Genomic DNA, 21,715 nt, shown 5'->3' with positions numbered 1-21,715 from the left:
TGGTTGGACCCTGCGCGGTTCACCTGACGTAGTTGAGGGGCTCCTTCATGCAAGACAAAAGAAGGTCTGGAACAGCCTCGTCCACCCCACTGGCTGAAAGGTCATGGATGGCCTACGGCACACGTAGTGTGGCAGACAGGCGATTAACGTCAGTGGAGCAGCATCCAGGAGCTATGTTGGCCTCCCAGGATGCCGAACGTCACCCTACCACTCCAAGATATGTACAAGTAGACAGTCAAGAGATGGGTGCGGGTTCCAGCGTGGGCAGTGAGGTGGACCAGCTTGGGGTCACAGTGTTGGACTATGAGGATGAGAGCTTTGAGGAAGGCAAGGTGAGGAAACAAGGAGTGAAAGGGGGGGTTCAACTAATGTCCTGTCTGGTGTGTTACAGCCAAGTATGAAGCAGCCAAGTAGGGAGTCGGTGGTGCAGAGACCCCATGAAAGGCAGCAAGCAGCAACACGGGCACTGTCCATGGAGCCAGGTAAGGCTCGGTCCATGGCAATGGGTCCAGTTATGGTATCCACAGGTATGGACGCAGGGGGATCCAGGAGGGACACAGGAGCGGTTGCGTAAGGGGAGGTATGTAACTGATGTAGATGTGGGCACGGAGGAAAAGGGGAATGGCACAAAAGAGCAAAGTGCAGCAGAGGGGAAGGGGGTAGGCAATGGGGGAGGGTCTGAAGACAAGGGAGAGAAAAAGGAAGGGCTGGAGAGCAAAGGTCTCAAGATAAAGAGGTAACTCTATATTGAGTTCACAAGGCCTTTGGGGGTCCATCTCATGCTGGGCACCAAGGAACGAATTTGTAAGGGGGAGTACATTTTGCATAGTGAGGTGTGATCTAAAGAGGGTTAGAAGGAAGAGGAATATGAGCTGGCAAAAGCACCCCTGACGATTGAGACTTGGACTGTGGCATTTTTCATTTACGCCAGAGTTTACTGTGAAAAGTATCCAGAGTGTGCGAGGCCATGTTTAAGTAAATACACCCAATCCAGAAGGCCCAAATTACAGGGGGAAGTTATGCATGGGCCCAGTACGATGAGGAATTTCGGGCATGCTTGGCTTGGGAACCTGAGGCGAAGTGGAGGGAATTGGATTTGGACCTTTGGCAGCACACCATGTGGGCTGCGAAGCTGGCAAGACCATTTTTATATTACTCACAATAAAGAAAAGGGGGAGAAGGTACAAACCCTACCTCATCCTCCTCAAGAATTAAGTAAACCACACAAAACAGGAGGTAGGGTGGAAGAACGGCCTCAATCAAATAGCAATTGCTGAATGTTTAAAGAAAGCACACATGTTTTTTGAAAACTGCCCTCACCCACAACAAGTTGTGGCATGCTTCATCATCGGGCTGCTACTAACGCCTCTGCGCAAACCAACGCTAGAGGCGGAGCAATAGGGAGGGGTACAACAATGATACAGACAAACAAAAAAAGGCAGGATCCTTTAGTGCAGAAAAGATGAGTCTTAAAACTGAACCAGGGATATCTCTATAATAATTTTATTCCTGGATTCCACTGTCAGATTAAAATGGTATATATATGTGAAAAGACTATATACCAAATGGATGGTGGTGGAGTGAGTTAGTTAAGTGCTCACCACCCCTCCATTCTGCATAGCAGTCGACATGTTTCTGCCGGTACAAAGTTAAATCTCCAGCATTCCTCAGGACAAGTTAGATCCCCATGCCCTTTTGCCAAACCCCTGTTATTACCCACTGTTGTGGGTTATACTCCACCTGTCAGTCTGGAGTTCCTCTTATAACTTACTCTTTCAAAGATTAGAAACTGAAAGAAAAAATGCGAAAATGACTTCCACATAAAGCAAAAAACAAAATCTTAATCACGTGTGCTCTCAAACAAACAACAGAAATTGCCGCCCACCCATTTGGTGTAGCCAAAATTATAGTCTATGTGGTGCTCAATCCACCATCATAGTTCAACGGCAAAACAGTGGCCCTCCCAGTGGTATATTCAAAGCACACTCTTTTTTTGTGCTTAATACCCATTCAAATAAAATTCCATATATATTTTTGTGCATCACACACAAGGAGTAACGTGCCGAAACACATGCGAAAGACACATTTCAACATCCCCACATGTATTCCGAGGGTATTCAGGTGTTACTACCCTCATCTTAGTAAAAAGGTCTTCAATACATTCGTATAGGATCATGCGATATCCAGATTCACTCATTGCTTACCAGAGTTTATTAAGCAATTTGCTTAAAAAGGCACTGGAGTAGAGAGCGACCCTCTGTAGTCACACACTGCGGGAGGGAAAACACAGAGTGTATTCAATTCCTAGGTCCGTAATTCATACCGGCTGACATACACCTCCACATAATGTTTCACTCGTGTTTAAACAATCCGTCAGTATCGTGTATATGCCAAACCTCATATCTTGTTAGTTATTAAAAATATACAACGCTACCCTATTTCACGTCCCCTTAGGACCCTGATGACTCTTATGTGTCCGGATAAACGTATATATCCCCCCCACATATAGTAAAGGAGCAGGACTTTGCTCTCCATAATGAGGCTTCTCTGTTATTACCGCATACTCGAGTGCCAAAGTTGTATCCTCGAGTGACTATGGAATGGATGTAATTCGCCCCCCTCAATTTCTGGCCAAATCCCCCCTTACTTCATCAAGAGTGGTGCGCTGCCTCCGGATTCCGTCTCTCCTGGTGCCGAGTAGATATTCTGGACACCGTGTCCTCCGTATTTACACTTCCGCTACCAAGTCACGTGATGCGGGCGAGTGACGATGCACGTAATGCGTGACCTAGCAGCAAGGCACATAATCACCTCTTGGACTATACCGCTAACCTGCCTGGTACAACCCAATATACCGGAAAAAGTCTTTGTATACATCGACCTGTTATCACGGAGTATTCGCACAAGAGAAGAAAGCCTCGCCTTCGGGAATAAGCTCATAAATCATCCAACCTAGCAATGCACGTATCACCTTAGAGATTAGAACGCTATCCTTCCTAGTGCAACCAAGTGTAATTAGAAGGTGCCTTTGTGTACATATACCTATTGTCACGGGATATTAACATAGACAGCAGCCTCACCTCCAGGAGTGAGCTCATTAATCAAGTTGTTTATTCCAGGGACAATCTTGCAAAGGCTCATTCTCACACAATATTTGATAGAATATTTTTAATAATATTGGTGCTTCTATTGAGACAAAGGCCCATCACCTACTATTCCAATTCATTATCACCGGCATGTTCTATTCTAAACTAAACAATACCCAACAGGTTCACCAGATGCATTTTACCCCCAATACTGGTTTATTTTCTCCCTAGGGCAGACCACGGTATATCATCATTAAGTCCCGTTTCATGACTCTTAGTACGATATATCCACTTCTGCTCCCGTAAGAAGAGGAATTGTGAGGGATCCCTTACCGAAGGTCTGATAGTGGGTTTATCCAATACAGTCCAAGATATGTCCTGTGTTGTATGCCCCTTCTCCGCATAATACAGAGTGAGACGTGTGTTGGTCCTGGAGCACCTGATGTTGCTCCTATGCTCCATGATTCTCACCTTGACCTTTCTACAGGTCATCCCAATGTAAATAAGATTACACGGGCACCTGATCATGTAAATAACGTTGGATGAATTACAGTTGGTATGTACTCGCTGTTGACAAGGGTATTTTAAGCCCACATCCACCTCTTTAGTATTTCTGGTCAGGGGGCAGACATCACAAGACCCACATTGTGTATGACCCGTGACCGGTGGTAGAAAACCCACCTTCCCGGGGAGCCCCCCGGACACTGTTTTGTGGGCGAGAATGTACTAATTTATCCTTAAGATTTTGGCCCCTCCTAAAGGCAAAAAGGGGTTTCTCAAGTTTGAGGCCACTGGAGTTTAATATCCCCCAGTGTTTCAGGACGATACGTTTGATAGCCGTGGAAGAGGTATTAAAAGTCGTCACACAAACTATCTTATCACTAGTTGGTTTTTCTACTTTAGTTAGCAGTGTCTCTCGTTTACGAGCTCGACTGATAATCTGTTTTGGATATCCTCTCTCATCCAATTTACCTGCTAGACGTGCTGCCTCTGTCTTAAATTCATTTGGTCCAGAACAGTTCCTGCGAAGTCGCAGGAACTGACCTACCGGAAGGTTTTCCCGTAGGGCTCTGGGATGAAAACTCCCAAAATGCAAAAGTCCGTTCTTATCCGTGATCTTATGATGGACTTTCGTAGACAATTTGCCTTCCAAAGGGGAAATGACCAGATCCAAAAAAGGAAGACTCTCCTTGGTGATAGTCTTGGTGAAATGTAAAAACTGGTTTTGTGCATTTAACTATTGCATGAATTCCTTTAAAGATGTCTCGTCACCCCTCCAAATGAGGAGGACGTCATCTATAAATCGTTTCCAGACCCGTATGTTATTAGTCCATGGATTTTCTGCGTTAAAGATGTATTTTTGTTCAAAGGTTGCCACATAGAGACCCGCTAGACTGGGTGCAAAGGCACTACCCATTGAAGTACCATGGGTTTGCAAATAAAGTACTCCATTAAACTCAAAAAAGTTTCGAGTTAAAGCTAATTCAGCCAGATGTAAAATAAATGGTCTAGGGGTCTGATACTGCCAATCCAGATCAAATAGAAGTTCCTCAATCATACTCAAGGTTTCTTGCTGCGGAATATTGGTATAAAGGGACTCAATGTCCAATCCCACCAAAAACTCATCGTCTGGGTTAAAGGCCATATCCGTTAAAAGATTGAGTACTTCCGTTGTGTCTTTGAGGTATGCCCGTCTACTCTGCACCAAGGGTTTGAAGTAAAAATCACAAAATTGTGACAAGGGCTCCAATATGGAGTTTATTCCTGCCACAATTGGTCTTCCTGGTGGAGGTCTAGTTCGTTTGTGTACTTTTGGTAGGGTATAAAATGCTGGTATCACAGGGTCTTTCTTTGTTAAAAAGCCTGCCTCGTGTTCTGTTATCCAGTCATTGTTTAGGGCTTCCTCTACCATCATTCCGATCTCTCTTTTTAGTCCTGGAGTAGGATCACTCAGAAGAATTTTGTAATTCCTCTCGTCTCCCAATAATCTCCTACATTCATTTTCGTATACCTCTTTTAGTTGAATCACTATTGCTCCCCCCTTATCGGCGGGTTTTATAGTTATATGTTGATTTTGATTCCCAACGCGGCAGGGTCCAGAGCCCAATTGTCCACGGGCTCGATAATTCTCGCTTCGGTGCCCACTCTAAGCATGAGTTCACACTATGCAGCTCTGGGCAACAAGCCTGCTTAATCTCCACAACGGCCCCCTGCGGCGGGATGCCTGGCTTTCACCTTGGGGATGCCCAGTACGGGTTATCTTACAGGGAAAAACCAGGACGGGTTCCCAATGCAAGCGCCAAGATGCCCGTAGGGTGATAGCTGCGCTCTATAAGTACATCAATCAATCAATCAATTTTTCTTTAGGTCATCTAGGGCTTCCCTTTCTTCTCTCATGATATTCCTGAAAGGTTGTTTATGGTTGTCACCCAATTTGTTTATGTCAAATACAACCGCCCTCTCAAAAGTGATAACTTCATTCGGTAATACCGAGTTCATAGGTGTGAAAGTTGACTTAGGGCGAAAGTTCGTGTCCCCTCTTTTCTCTGATCTATCCTCCTGATCTGTAAAGAAGACATTAAGTCTCACAGAACGAAAAAAATCGGAAAGTTCCTGGCGTACCTTGAAACTGTCCATAATGTTCGTGGGGACAAAACCCAGACCCTTATTCAGTACCCTTTGTTGTGTTGGTGTGAGGGGAAGATCTGGTGAACCTGTTGGGTATTGTTTAGTTTAGTATAGAACATGCCGTGATAATGAATTGGAATAGTAGGTGATGGGCCTTTGTCTCAATAGAAGCACCAATATTATTAAAAATATTCTATCAAATATTGTGTGAGAATGAGCCTTTGCAAGATTGTCCCTGGAATAAACAACTTGATTAATGAGCTCACTCCTGGAGGTGAGGCTGCTGTCTATGTTAATATCCCGTGACAATAGGTATATGTACACAAAGGCACCTTCTAATTACACTTGGTTGCACCAGGAAGGATAGTGTTCTAATCTCTAAGGTGACACGTGCATTGCTAGGTTGGATGATATATGAGCTTATTCCCGAAGGCGAGGCTTTCTTCTCTTTTGCGAATACTCCGTGATAACAGGTCGATGTATACAAAGACTTTGTCCGCTATATTGGGTTGTACCAGGCAGGTTAGCGGTATAGTCCAAGAGGTGATTACGTGCCTTGCCGCTAGGTCACGCATTACGTGCATCGTCACTCGCACGCATCACGTGACATGGTAGCGGAAGTGTAAATACGGAGGACACGGTGTCCAGAATATCTACTCGGCACCAGGAGAGACGGAATCCGGAGGCTGCGCACCACTCTTGATAAAGTAAGGGGGGATTTGGCCAGAAATTGAGGGGGGCGAATTACATCCATGCCATAGTCACTCGAGGATAAAACTTTGGCACTCGAGTATGCGGTAATAACAGAGAAGCCTCATTATGGAGAGCAAAGTCCTGCTCCTTTACTATATGTGGGGGGGATATATACGTTTATCCGGACACATAAGAGTCATCAGGGTCCTAAGGGGACGTGAAATAGGGTAGCGTTGTATATTTTTAATAACGAACAAGATATGAGGTTTGGCATATACACTGACGGATTGTTTAAACACGAGTGAAACATTATGTGGAGGTGTATGTCAGCCGGTATGAATTACGAACCTAGGAATTGAATACACTCTGTGTTTTCCCTCCCGCAGTGTGTGACTACAGAGGGTCGCTCTCTACTCCAGTGCCTTTTTAAACAAATTGCTTAATAAATTCTGGTGAGCAATGAGTGAATCTGGATATCGCATGATCCTATACGAGTGTATTGAAGACCTTTTTACTAAGATGAGGGTAGTAACACCTGAATACCCTCGGAATACATGTGGGGATGTTGAAATGTGTCTTTCGCATGTGTTTCGGCACGTTACTCCTTGTGTGTGATGCACAAAAATATATATGGAATTTTATTTGAATGGGTATTAAGCACAAAAAAAGAGTGTGCTTTGAATATACCACTGGGAGGGCCACTGTTTGCCCGTTGAACTATGATGGTGGATTGAGCACCACATAGACTATAATTTTGGCTACACCAAATGGGTGGGCGGCAATTTCTGTTGTTTGTTTGAGAGCACACGTGATTAAGATTTTGTTTTTTGCTTTATGTGGAAGTCATTTTCGCATTTTTTCTTTCAGTTTCTAATCTTTGAAAGAGTAAGTTATAAGAGGAACTCCAGACTGACAGGTGTAGTATAACCCACAACAGTGGGTAATACCAGGGGTCTGGCAAAAGGGCATGGGGATCTAACTTGTCCTGAGGAATGCCGGAGATTTAACTTTGTACCGGCAGAAACATGTCGACTGCTATGCAGAATTGAGGGGTGGTGAGCACTTAACTAACTCACTCCACCACCATCCATTTGGTATATAGTCTTTTCACATATATATACCATTTTAATCTGACAGGGGAATCCAGGAATAAAATTATTATAGAGATATCCCTGGTTCAGTTTTAAGACTCATCTTTTCTGCACTAAAGGATCCTGCCTTTTTTTGTTTGTCTGTATCATTGTTGTACTGTCTACCCCTCCCTATTGCTCCGCCTCTAGCGTTGGTTTGCGCAGAGGCGTTAGTAGCAGCCCGATGATGAAGCATGCCACAACTTGTTGTGGGTGAGGGCAGTTTTCAAAAAACATGTGTGCATTCTTTAAACATTCAGCAATTGCTATTTGATTGAGGCCGTTCTTCCACCCTACCTCCTGTTTTGTGTGGTAAGACCATTTTTATGACAAACGGTTTGCAAATAGTGTACCACCCATTTCAGAGTCGCCCCACCCGAGGAGGGGTGGGTTTTGCAGCAAAGTTCCAGACAGGGGTATAGGGCACCTGCTGGGACTTTAATAAGGGGATGTGCACTCAGGAATACTGTAAGTTTTGCCACGATTGTTCCAAGTATGCAGGGCGGCATCCCCTCATACAGTTAAACTCAGACAGACGCAACCTGAGACTAGCAGAACACTCTTGGAGATCCTCTCCATCTATTGAACTCCTTAAGATTTTGAGATTGAGAAGGATTATGTACAACACACACATCAGAACGGCGAAAGCGACTTTCTTCAGAAGCCAACTGGACAAAGCCAAAAATCGCCTCAAAATGCTGTTTGATCTGATTAAACTACAATCCAATAGCACTCCCAACCCATCACCACTCACATCCAGTCCACAACCAAACTGCGAGGACTTTGCCGCCTTTTTCCTTGAAAAGTCTAGCAAGATTGAATCTGAACTAAGGTCTACCCTGATCGATCTATCACTCTCACCAGACTCCTCCTTACCCTCACAGCCTCTTACTGTTCCAGGTGTCTCCCCTAAAAACAATGCCTTCTGGAGTCAATTCTCATCCTTCAATGGCACATCCATTTTCAAAATTTTTTCCACCCTGAAACCTTCAAATCACTTCAATGATTCCCTTCCTTCCAATTTCGTTAAATAAATAAGGTCACTAGTCCCACTCTGGACCAAGATTATTAATGCCTCCCTTCTTCAAGGTGAGATCCCTGACTGCTTGCTGTCCAGTCTGGTTTTGCCAATTCTTAAAAACCTACGCCTGACCCAGAAAATTTGAATAACTTCCGACCAATCACAAACGTCCCTACTCACAAGACTCCTTGAGAAATGTGTTCATGAACAACTGTGTAGCCACATTGAGGAATTCAAACTTCTTGATCAATTCCAACCGGGCTTCCGACACAGCCACAGCACCGAAACAGCCATCACCCATATAGTCGATGACGCTCTTACAATGTTTGACCAGAACGAATCCTGCCTATTAATCCTACTTGACTTCTCATCAGCTTTTGACACTGTCAAACATGACGATCTCCTGAGCCTTCTGGAACATAGGATGGGGCTCTCAGGCTTGATACTTAAATGGTTTGCCTCTTTTCTCAATAACAGAACTCAGAGAGTCAAAACCAATCAAACCCTATCCAATTCCAGTCCTTGCACTCTGGGGGGGTCCTCTCTCTCTCCCACACTTTTCAACCTATTCACTGAACCTCTTACTGAAATCTTCAAAGCATCTAACATCCAATATCACATGTATGCGGACGACACCCAGTTGTACATGAAAATCTCTTCTCCTGACGATATCAAGACACTCGACGGAACCCTGCACAAAACCCAAAACTGGTTAACCGTCAACCATCTCAAACTGAAAGCTCTCAAAACGGAATTCCTCCTTATCTAACCACCCTAGCAAACTCCTATCGTGGAGAAATATCTGAAAAATCTCTCCGCTCTTAACTGCACCCCACACATCACAGAATCTATGAGATCTTTGGGAATAGTACTGGATAAGAATGTAAACATGGAGGATCACATCAACACATCCACCAAAGGAGAGAACTTCCAAAAGCATCCTAAGGAAATTAAAACCCTTCCTTCCTCCCATGACTTAAAATCTGCTGTGCAAGCGTTAGTCATCTCACGGCTGGAATACGGCAGTGCAACCCTCTGCGGCCTACCGAGGTACAGACTAGCCCCGCACAGGGCATCACTGAATGCTGTGGCTAGGCTCATCACAGGCTCCAAGAAAACCAACCACATTTCCTCGGATTTGAAATCTTTAAATTGGCTTCCTTTTGAGGCAAGGATTCAACTAAAGCTTGCATGTATGACCCATAAAGATCTTCATTTCAACATTCCTCTGTACTTTGCAAATAAGCTAGAACTGTTGGGCGGTGCGCGTTCCTCAAGGAGCTCCAGTACCTAGTTGATCAAACCTAAGAAATTCAAAAAATGAAAACGTACAATCGATCTTTCTCAGGTATTACCCCAAGAATCTGGAACTCCCTACCTGCGGAAACTAGATTGATTCCATTCACAGTTTCCTTCAAAAAGGAAGTGAAAGCTTTACTGATGAGTACTTCTCTGAGTTAGAAGCTTTGCCTCTGCCTTTTGTCTTACCAGACCAGATCTGGCGGGTCCTCCGAGCCCAACGGCATGCTCCCCCTCATCTAGTGTCACAATGACTCTTCCTGCTTTATTCTACTCACATGTTCTTCTGCTTTCCTTGACATGCACAGCTTCTTACTTTTGTTACTTGGCAATGTTATGGTCCTATTACCTACCTCTATTATGTCACTATGTACCTGTTGTTATTTGTATATATCGGTACTTTTCAGCAACAATTGTCTCAACTATGTATTCTGCAACTCGTCTGTAAAGCCCTCTGCTACCCTCTAGGGTCATGTTAGCGCTATATAAAACTTTTAAAAAAAATAAATAAACTGTTTTGGAGCTGGCAGTTGCTGTTAGTGGCAGGGCACAAGTCAATGGTAGAAGCATGGGGGCGGACAGAGGTCACACCAGCAGTTTTCTGGCAACCGAGGAGTAAGGGGGACACAGGGATCTGGTGCAAAAGGCTCGTACTGCGGTTAAGTTAGATAGGTTGGAGTACTGGCTGGAGGAAGCAAGGATTCTATGGGATGGGTTTCGAAGGAGTTTTCATTTGGGTTACAAGAGTCCTCAGGTGCAGCGGTGGGCTGATAATTTGCGGTCAGCAAAAGAGCACAAAATGGCTGTGCAAGAAAAGTTGGAAAAGGAGGTTTCTGACGGCAGGATGGCAGGCCCCTTTCATGATTGGCCGATAGAGGAGCAGATTGTTTCACCAATAGGGGTGGTGCCCACGAAGGAACGGGGCTGGCTTTGCTCGATTCAGCACTTGTCCTAACCAGAGGGTGGGTCAGTGAATGATTTAACTGCAGAGAATGTGGCCTTGGTGTCATATTCCTCTGTGGATGTGACCACGTCACTGGAAGGGATAGCTGGCCCGGGGGCACTGATGGCAAAGTGTGAAATTAAGTCAGCTTTTCAGCTGCTTCCGGTGAATGCAGAGCATCCAGATGACTTTCAGCTTTTGGGCATTCAAATTGAAGAACGCTGGTACATGGATAAGGCCTTACCCATGGGATGCTCCACATCATGTGTCCTGTTTGAATGCTTCAGCTCGTTTTTGCAGTGGCTGTTTACATGGCATACGGGCCATCAGCTGGTAATGCACTACCAGCTCAGAGGACTGTTAGGCTCTTCTGGTAAGATTCCAAGAGCTCATGAGTGACCTGGGGGTGCTGTTCGCACCGGACAAAACATGGGGTCCACCAAAAGTGTTGTCATTTTTGGGCATTGAAATCGATTCCGGTCGGAAGGAAGCCACAGAAGAAAAAGGAGAATATGCTAACGTTGTGAACATGCATGCTGGCGAGGGACAAAGTGAAAGTGAGGGAGGTGCAGGTGCTGCTGGGTCACCTAAACTTTTCATGCATGGTGGTATGGTCAGGCAGGACCTTTTACAGGAAGCTGAGGGTAGCGGTCTCAGGTTTCTCATTACCTCATCATTATGTAAGGCTCTTAGCAAGGGTCAAGGAGGATCTCCGAATGTTGTGTTTTTTTCCTGCAGCCCTTCAATGGGATTCCGTTGGCACGGCATGGTGACTTGAGTTGGGATGTACAGATATTCTCTGATGAAACGGGGGTCTGGGTTTTGGGCTGTATTGGTAGGGCAGATGGTGCGTGGAGCCACCGTCAGAACAGTGGGAAAAAGGGGGCAGGAGCATTGCCTTCTTGGAAATGTTTCCTTTCATGGTAGCAGTGACCTTGTGGGGAGCAGAATCGGCAGATAGGAGGGTACTTAAGAGTGGACAACATGGCTGTGGTACAGGTGATAAATAGACAGTTAGCCAGGGACACATAGGTTCTGAAATTGCTTTGAGGTTTTGTGATGGGTTGCTTGCAGCATGCTATTTCTTTCAGGGTGCAGCATGTGCTAGGTGTGGACAATGACATTGCGGATGCTTTGTCTCGTTCACAGTGGGGAAGATTCTGTGGGATGGTCAAGGACGCCAGCAGAGACCAAATGTCCATGCCAGAGAAGTTGTGGTCGGTAGGCAACACATGATGGTACAGAAGGGAGATGGGAGCACACTGCTACCTCCCAGCACAGTTCGCCCCTTTGCATCCTGGTACATGCAGTTCAATTTAAATGCTTACTTGAAATTTTGCAGAGTGTCTCACCAAAGTTGGTGCAGGTTAGTGCTGTTAATCTCTAGACACACGTGTTTCTGGATTTCATCCTTCTTCAGTAGAGATAAAACGAAATTCTTCTGGGGTTTGCTGAGGAAGCTGCCACAATCCTCTCAGGTCTCTGTACCTCTCCCTGGCGCACAGGTGCCTCCCATGAGCTCGTCAGCCCAGTGGCTCAAGGGAGCCTTTTTGAAACAGAAGGGAGATGGGAGCACACTGCTACCTCCCAGCACAGTTCGCCCCTTTGCATCCTGGTACATGCAGTTCAATTTAAATGCTTACTTGAAATTTTGCAGAGTGTCTCACCAAAGTTGGTGCAGGTTAGTGCTGTTAATCTCTAGACACATGTGTTTCTGGATTTCATCCTTCTTCAGTAGAGATAAAACGAAATTCTTCTGGGGTTTGCTGAGGAAGCTGCCACAATCCTCTCAGGTCTCTGTACCTCTCCCTGGCGCACAGGTGCCTCCCATGAGCTCGTCAGCCCAGTGGCTCAAGGGAGCCTTTTTGAAACAGAAGGGAGATGGGAGCACACTGCTACCTCCCAGCACAGTTCGCCCCTTTGCATCCTGGTACATGCAGTTCAATTTAAATGCTTACTTGAAATTTTGCAGAGTGTCTCACCAAAGTTGGTGCAGGTTAGTGCTGTTAATCTCTAGACACATGTGTTTCTGGATTTCATCCTTCTTCAGTAGAGATAAAACGAAATTCTTCTGGGGTTTGCTGAGGAAGCTGCCACAATCCTCTCAGGTCTCTGTACCTCTCCCTGGCGCACAGGTGCCTCCCATGAGCTCGTCAGCCCAGTGGCTCAAGGGAGCCTTTTTGAAACAGAAGGGAGATGGGAGCACACTGCTACCTCCCAGCACAGTTCGCCCCTTTGCATCCTGGTACATGCAGTTCAATTTAAATGCTTACTTGAAATTTTGCAGAGTGTCTCACCAAAGTTGGTGCAGGTTAGTGCTGTTAATCTCTAGACACATGTGTTTCTGGATTTCATCCTTCTTCAGTAGAGATAAAACGAAATTCTTCTGGGGTTTGCTGAGGAAGCTGCCACAATCCTCTCAGGTCTCTGTACCTCTCCCTGGCGCACAGGTGCCTCCCATGAGCTCGTCAGCCCAGTGGCTCAAGGGAGCCTTTTTGAAACAGAAGGGAGATGGGAGCACACTGCTACCTCCCAGCACAGTTCGCCCCTTTGCATCCTGGTACATGCAGTTCAATTTAAATGCTTACTTGAAATTTTGCAGATGGTACAACTGGTGGTAGGGTAGGTCCTCGCAGAGTCGACTCTTACAGCCCGCATTGAGGGAGTTCTTAGCATCACGGGCACAGGGAGGAGGACTGGATGTGGGTCTAAGATGTGATTCAGTTTATGTTGGATTTAATAGAGAAGGGCCTGTCATAAGCTGCAATTACAGAAAAACTAGCAGGAGTCGCATTTATTGGGAAATTGTTGAGGGGCTTTGCCCCATCGGTGGGTGAATTGGGGCATAGGATGCTGGGCGTGAGAACAGGGAGTGTGGAGAGGACCAAGAGGCTAATAACATGGAATTTACTTTGCAGTGTTATGCAGTAGTTGTTGCAGGTGTGCAGAGGTGCGTCGGATACTTGCTTGTTTTCAGCCCTTATGTCATGGATGTTCTTTGGCGCTCTCCGGGTCTCAGAGATGCTGGGAGGCAGGGGTTTGGGAGGAGTACTGTGGGAAGACGTTTCACAGTGGGAGGATAAATGGGAGATTTGGTTTAGCAGTTCCAAAATGGAGCGTAGTGTTGCACACAGTACGATCACCAGTGCAATCTCTGGTGGGGTGGGGTGAGCGATGAACGATATATTGAGTAGTTGACTCTGGCATGGTTTTTCAATAAACGTCGGGGAAAATGGCGAAGGCTTTTCAATTTGCTACGAAAGGCGCTTGAGCGATTAGGCTTGCCCCCTGCTGAGTGTGGCACTCCTTCCTTCAGCATTGGTGCAGAGACAGAATCAGGGAGTCATGGCTGGGCGCGCAAAGACATCATGCGTTTGGGGTGATGGTCCTCTGACTGCTACAAGCGATATGTGCGGGTACTGGGCGAAGAGGGAAATTCAGCAGGCCAGGCTTTTTGAAATCCTTACTGCTGCTTATATCTTTATAAGTTCAATGGCGGGTATGATGGTGGAGGACGTGGCCATCTGGGTGGTGGGCAACTCTTTTGTAAAGTGGGCGTAGTTTCAATCTCATCAAAGGGGTTTTGGGGATCACTTCAGGTTTTAATAAACATTTTTTTCCAATTACTTGGAAAGGAAAAGGAGGCATGTGTTGGAGTGATTTGTTGCAGTTGAACGGTATGATAGAGGGAGGTAGGTGCCCGGATGTGTTGATTATTCACTTAGGGGAAAATGATCTTGTGAAGGAGAAGGGCATTGTTGTGATGAGGACAATAAAAAAGGACTGGTTACAAATTAAGGCGGATTGAGCCAGCTGTTTTGTCTTGTGGACTGAGTTTATCCCAAGGAGGACATGAAGGGGGGGGGCGATCAAGCCCACCGCTATTGACAGGGCTCGCAGGAAGGTGAATGGGGAAATGGCCCATTTTTGCAGGGAGGTTGGATTTGGGAATATATTTGTCATCCGGACACTACATTTGAGGCTCTGGAGTTTTACCAAGGTGACAGAGCTCATTTGTCGCACGTCAGGATGGATTTATATTTGTTGGAATTGAGGGAGGTTCTGTCCAGGACTCTGAACTTCATGAAACAGTGTGCACAGCATAAAGGGGACGTTAGTGTGTGTGGGGGGGGGGGTTGTGGATGGGTGGGGGGGCCAGAAAAGTGAGCATGCTTACTTTTTCCAGGTGGCGGGGGCCTGGGAAGTTTTGCAGGACTTGTCATAAGTTTAGTTGGCATTGCCAGTTGGTGAAGCATGTGTAAGGAGAGGGTAGGCAGGTAGTTCAAGGTTCATTTTAGGACGTTTGGTTGCTTAGGGATTCATACTTGCAGTCATAGGCTTTAGGGGAAATATAAAGTTTAAAATGCACTACAGTTCAATGGGATAGCTGCCGGGTGGGCATGTGGGGGGGGGCGTAGAGGTGGGAATGGGGACAATGGTTAGTTCAATTTGATGTATAGCTAGGTTTTAGTTTTATAAGGCAGTCTGCCAGGTAACGTTTGTGAAGCACACCAGTTTCAATAAAGCAGCGTTTTAAACAGAACAAAGTGGTCAGTTATATGTGCTGCGCCCCTCTCTCCCAATGGTTGCGCGTAGCTATGGTCAAGGGTTCTGCTCAGTGGAGTACATGGCCAAGACTAAGAATTGGAAGCGATTTTGGAATACACAGGCACAATACAGTGTACACTTAGACCATTTGTTTACCTGAGACAGTGCAGATACTTCCTCCAGATCACCGTAGCAGCCCTTTTTGTGGCGAACCAGGTCACCCCACAGAACATTGTTCTTACAGCTGAAAAAAGATGTCAAGAAAAAAATCATAATGAAAGGCAGGGATATTTATCAGCTTATATAGATATTTCATCACCAGGTGACACAGAAATACTGCACAGTTACACTGATTTGTCAGACACAGGTCACATACAGCAGGAGTGTCACATTACTCAGATGTCACAAACTCAGACTCCAGAGAGCACCTCTATCTCTGAGAGTAAGTACATTGTAATTACAGTCTCAGATCTCAGACAGTTGAGCTATCTGTCAGAATACACAAATCCTCTCCTCCTAGGCACCAGTGCTGTCCCTCAGGGTACACCCACTGATCTTACATACCAGGGCCTCAAACACCAGCGCTACCCCTAAAGTGAAATCAATCTTTCAGAGTTAAAAAGCAGAAAGAAAAGGAATATTACAGAATGTTCACTATAATGTAGGGCTCGTGCAAGTTTTACAGCCAAGGGTGTCATTTTTCCATGCCCCCTCCTAAGAATGTGGCAATTTTACTGCTTTTAGTCCACCCACACTGCTGACTCGTGGTTCTCCTGGCAGATCCCTCTTGGTTACCTACCCTGGGCACTGCCCCTCCACGGGTATGAAGTGGTCGGGCTCATCCTTCAGGAATGCTTCAGCCAGGCATGTGATATGTGCCCGCATGGCACAACTGGGATGGAAGCACTGCAGGGCATCATCATCACCCTGCAGAGGGGAAATAACACATGGTGATGTAGGCAAAACAGAATACACACTGAGACTAGCGGACAGCAACCACCTCATCTCAGTCTTCCTACTACATCAAATATACTAGATTGTTTTAGGTCATCTATGCCAATCTGATAAAGATACCTGCCCCTCAAATTCCTCTCTGAGAGGGAGATGCTTTATTGAAATGGTAAGTAAGCTGTTGTATCACCACAATTGGAATCTACTGTCAGATACCATTGGGCTGCACTGCAACACCATAAGTTTTGGGTCCAATGAATCAATTTCAAATATTTCAAATATTTCTTAACTTTGCTCTCAATGTTTTTTTCTTTTTTCTTCGTATATTTCCTTTGACCTTTTACTCTAACTCTTATATTCAATTCATTTTACTCAATGCTTAATCCGTTGATGTTTCACAGAAGCTCAAGAGTCACAAGTGGGTTCCACAAACCATGACTTTATCATAATAACCCAATGCATTTCGGGAAATTCATTCCCTTCTTCAGGGGCATCTATAATATACAAAAATGAAATTGTTTAGCTTTCATGACCAAATCGTTCATTTACGTTTTTCAGAACAGGTCTAATTAGTTACAAACCTAATCCACAGATTCGAGCCATTTACACAATGTTTTACATTTATTTAAAGCTTGCTGAACGGATTAATTTCATGTTACGTAACCACACAATTCTCCCCCTCTTTATGTTGTGCTGTATATCAATTTATATCACAAGCATGTATACAATATACTGTGTTGATGCTTACCCTGGTTTGATAGTCACCCCGTTTTGTGTAAAACTGATCCTTCCTTCTTTCCTTTCAGCATATAGAAACGCTGCTGATACAAGTTAAACCTTGATACTACAAAAGCATTCTCTTTTATATTCACACCCCAGTATAAGTCATACAATGATTTACTGCACCTGTGCGCTATGGTACTAAACACAAACGTTAACCCAGGTCTACACGTAATTCAGAATATTGATTCCTACAACTCCCAGAATCCATCATTCAAGTCCTTTTGTGTGTGTAATGCTCACTTTGTTAGACCTGCGGTACCTTTCTTTTCAACAAGTCCGTACCTGTCTTGTATATCTAAAAAACAGTTTGTTCTTTTACAGAATTTACTCATTTGTGTAAATAAAAGATTGCTCTTAGGCTGATAATCCGATATGGAGGAGAACCCGACTTCTGCCTTTTTTTTGCCGTCTACACGTTCCAGTAAGTTGTGACATGTCCGACATAACAACTGGTCGCTGGGCATCCTGATTTCACCAACATAATGGCCACCTCAGGTCACATTTCAGTGTTCTGATTTAGATAGCAAGCCCTGGTTCAAAGAGACCTCCAACTATTCGCAAGTGTCCCAGAAAGGCAGCATCCTGGCCCACCACAGTTAATATCAGAATCATCTATGGCCAAGAGGTGTCTGATGAAATAAGGCAACACAGGTCCTTCTCGATCAGGTCTGCTTCAAAATAGGTAAAAAGAAAACTTTAGTAAAGAAAAACAAAAAAAAAAAAAAAATGACACATAACAATTCCAGCCTTTTGGATTTGCTGCAGTGAAATTAGGGGTGAACGAGAGTGGTTTCAGTTTTCCAGAGAAATGGTCAATCCTTCAAACTCCGTCCACTGAAGTGAGACCCTTACAATGAAACCAACCCAATCATCTGCCTTTGAAGATGCTTTCTGGATCTCAAAGATAATCTCCCCTGATCACTTTTCCTGGACCAGTATACTCTCCAGAGCGAAGTAAAGATCTTACTTCAACCTCCCAAAGTAAGTTCACTGTTCTCACCTCTTCTTTCCCTAGAACAAAGGCCATGGCCACTCTGGCCCATAGTTGTCGTATACGTCATTCTAATAAACTCCAACTTTTTCATCCCAAAACAAGGATCAGTGAACCTCAAATCACCTCACCAAGTGGTATCTAGTGTTCGAAACATGTTCCTGTGTATGCTTCACTTTCAAACTCACATCAATTTTATCGAAGGCCACTGAAATTAGGCTGCAACGGAGGACAATATAATACGGCAGGATTGATTACCTTATGTGGAAATAATGGCAAATTATGCAGCACATACTGTGGCAGTATTATTTTGCTACTTTGTCATTTGAACACACAATACTATATATGCAATGGGTTCTTCTCATTACTATCAGTTTAACTTCTAGACAAAACAATCGTTACCTGAATGAGGATGACAAACTCTGCTAAAGATCTGACGTTTTGCAGCATCATATGTTGTGGTTGTTTTGGTAATTGTTGATATTTTGGAGCTAGAAACACAACATTTTTGGTTGAAATATGCAAACTGTGCAGCTTAAAATGGACTAGTGTAGCATTTATATAGTGCTTACTACCCATATGTGGAGCACTGATGCGCTTACCCATAGACGCGGCACACTACACTGTGCCGGTTGTGTGGCTGGAGTTGTGTGGTCTTTGCACTGACGTATATGTGAGAAGTGTTTTCATCTCACGCGTGAAAGACCAGAGAAATATTATTATCTTGTTTTGTGATGCTGCCGTTAGTGGTGTGATGGGGGAGGGGGCACGGGAGACAGATTTGTAGTGTTCTGACAGCTGTGATTGGTCTCTGCATGTCCTATTATTATGAATATAATTTTCTTATTCTGGATGCAAATTCCTGTGCAGAAGTATAGCATAAGGTCGCCCACCATGATATATGGATGTGGCAGGAAGCCGTGGCATAAAAAGGGAGGTGAGCAAAACATCTGCCAGGATGGACTAGGTCACAGACATCCTTTGTATGATTGTTATTCGTGGTTCTCAACTATAAGGTGTCACCTAATGGTTAGAATATATCTAGTTATGACTGACATGTGACTATATTAGAGTCCTTTGGTGACCAGCCATGGGTAGCAGATCTTTTTAGACTTTACGTACTTGTCCAATTGGTACCGAGTGGTTAGTTCTACGTATGGATGAAACCATGACTATCTGGAGGGAGATGGTGGAATCATCAGTAAGGGAGGCCTAGTACTTGTGGTACACATTGGTTCTCATCAGACATCAGTAGCCAGCTGAGGGTGTTGATAGCCTTGCTACATGCATATGCTGGTGGTAGAATGTATTTCCGGACTGTTTGCCAGGATTAGTAGTCAGTGGCTCATCTCGGAAACAACCATGTTTTCACCTCATGTAAACTTTAGGTGCTACTGTATACTTTGTATTTTGCTTGGCAAGGAGTTCCAGAGTTTTGCCAATTGGAGCAATAACTCACAACCTTCTAAATATTTCTTTTCGTGGAGTTGTACAACGTTCTGTGGTGCTAATCTTGAATGTACAGTCCTGCTTTGTAAATAACAACAGCTGTAAATATAGTGCACATTTTATTTGGCACGCTCAGTGAATTGTGTGGCAAGTGCGGTAAATGCATAAAAATGCCAGAAGACTGCATAATGCAGGTGTAGGTGATTATAGCTAAATAGGCCTTTAGGAGTTTCAATGCCGCCATTATTGAAAGTCACTAAGAGTGAAACATGGTTTTGGTTTCAAGCATTTACTCGTTAAGAGTTTTGACTAGAGAGTGCTAGGGATCCTGACATTTGACTGAAGAAAAGAAGCAGACCTATATTTAATTCTAACAACCAGTGTTACTAGTTACAATGAATTCATCATACCCCGCAAACATACCACAACCAACAAAATAAAAAAATATATATCCTCTTCTCTGAGAATTCTTTAAGAATTGTTGAAAATCAAAACCACAAGACACTGTCCCTCAGAGGAAACTTAACGCAATTATCATTTCATACCCAGTGATTGGGAATGCCCGTGCCCAAACGCTCTGATGAAAAGCCCATGGTTGGCACTGTTAAATGTCAGCGTGCTGGATACAAGGCTGTGTCGTCTGGAATCCACCTCATCCGCTTTCATCTAGTACCAGACTCTCTCTGCTCTTTATCCCACTCCTGCCGGTCCCCGCTTTCTCTCTTTGTGATGTTTTTCCCATCTTTCTCTTCCTCTATCTTTCTTCACTGTGCGTTTGCCCTCGCTTGTTAGTCTGATGAGGGAAAATAAGTGCCGGTCCCCCAAAAAGAGTGCTGGTGGTCCTCCTCGGCAATCACCGGGTCACATTAAGCACTGTCAGAAAGAGAAGGCTCTGTCACATTTAGCTTAGCATTCTGGCAAGGTGATGGAAAATAAACAACTATATGTGGAAGTGCACACACCTACACCTTTACACCAGGGACGGAGCACAAGCATACATTTTAAAGAGATTTCCCAACAGTTTTCTTTACATTTGTTTACCTTTCTACAGCAAGGACACAGCAATGTCCTCAGTCTACGGGTATATTTAAGCATCAATTTTGTAGGTAACATTACGAATTTGCAAAAACGAGACCTACAAAAATAAGATAGGTAATAGGGTTGTGAGCAAAAACAATAGGCCATGCCTTATGGCTGCCAATGCTGTACAGCATCTGCAAAAAAATGGACATTGACATCTCCATACACTTTGGTTATCACGCATGTATCATGATGTGATGTATCATGATGCGATGGTGGCCAAGCGCAATGATGTATACAGGCGCATTTGCGTTTATATGGCATGATATGGCTACCTTTTTCCCCCTCATATGCTGTTTCAAGTTGGCAAACACCAATCTGGGAGCAGTTAAAAAACAAAAACAAAAACAAATGAAGTGACAGTGAACGCACTTTTTGAAAAAGTGGTATCTGGTCAAATGCAGCTCCAGGCCATCCAAATTTAAAGAAAACCAAAAACATTTTTTAAAAAGAAGGCAAAAACTAGGACAAAACTTGTGGGGCATGTCAACGTGTGGTGGTGGGGAAGCCTTTACGACAGCTGAACCCCCATGCCTTTACCACGCAGGCTTTACAACGCATGCATCTTTTACAAGCATGCCTTTACCACACAGACTCTTACAACAAACATGCCTTTATCACGCATACCTTTATAACAAAAATTTAAGTATTTTGCAGGCAAGTGCATTATATATATATTGAGGGGGTATAGGTTTTTGGGTGGCAAGGGAATTTTTAGGGTTTATGGTGGATATTTGTTTTTGAGGTGGCGGGGGCAATTTTTCAGGTCTTGCCGTCTGAAAAAGACATGTTGTATCTTGAATATAGGCTTTAAAAAACACCCATCTTTTTCATTGGTTCCTACTAGTGTTTTAGAAAATGCTGGCTTTTTATTGGTGAATACACGTAGCAGTCCCTCCTTTTGTTCCGCCCTGGAGACTGTCCCTGCTACATGAATCCTTTCACTATGGGCCATATGTTTCCTTCAGAGCACTGCTTTGTCTTTCGCTCTGTCCTTGCTGCAGCTCCCAGGTTACTTAATCTCCCATGCTGTTCCCAGAACAACAACTCCTGCCCCTTTGCTTGTCTGTATTCTGAACAGCTGCTCTTCGCTCCCTCTCATGGGCTGCAGCT

General features: G+C 44.5%; 1 protein-coding gene across 2 annotated transcripts in view; it reads right to left on the bottom strand.

Moving 5' to 3' along the window:
• The window catches only part of LOC146811909 (structure-specific endonuclease subunit slx1-like), a 279,754-nt gene that overhangs the window by 4,194 nt on the left and 253,845 nt on the right, over nucleotides 1-21,715 (bottom strand). For both annotated transcript variants that reach the window (XM_085618865.1, XM_085618866.1), the window contains 2 exons: nucleotides 16,148-16,275; nucleotides 15,505-15,592 (listed from right to left, as the gene is read on the bottom strand). In XM_085618865.1, coding sequence (XP_085474991.1) covers nucleotides 15,505-15,592; nucleotides 16,148-16,275 — 216 coding nt within the window. The remainder of the gene's footprint in view (nucleotides 1-15,504; nucleotides 15,593-16,147; nucleotides 16,276-21,715) is intronic.

Source organism: Triturus cristatus, chromosome 7 (assembly GCF_964204655.1).
Source record: "Triturus cristatus chromosome 7, aTriCri1.1, whole genome shotgun sequence".
Classification (NCBI taxonomy): Eukaryota; Metazoa; Chordata; class Amphibia; order Caudata; family Salamandridae; genus Triturus; species Triturus cristatus.
Note: the sequence above shows the minus strand (reverse complement) of the source record. Positions and strands in the feature narration are given on the sequence as shown.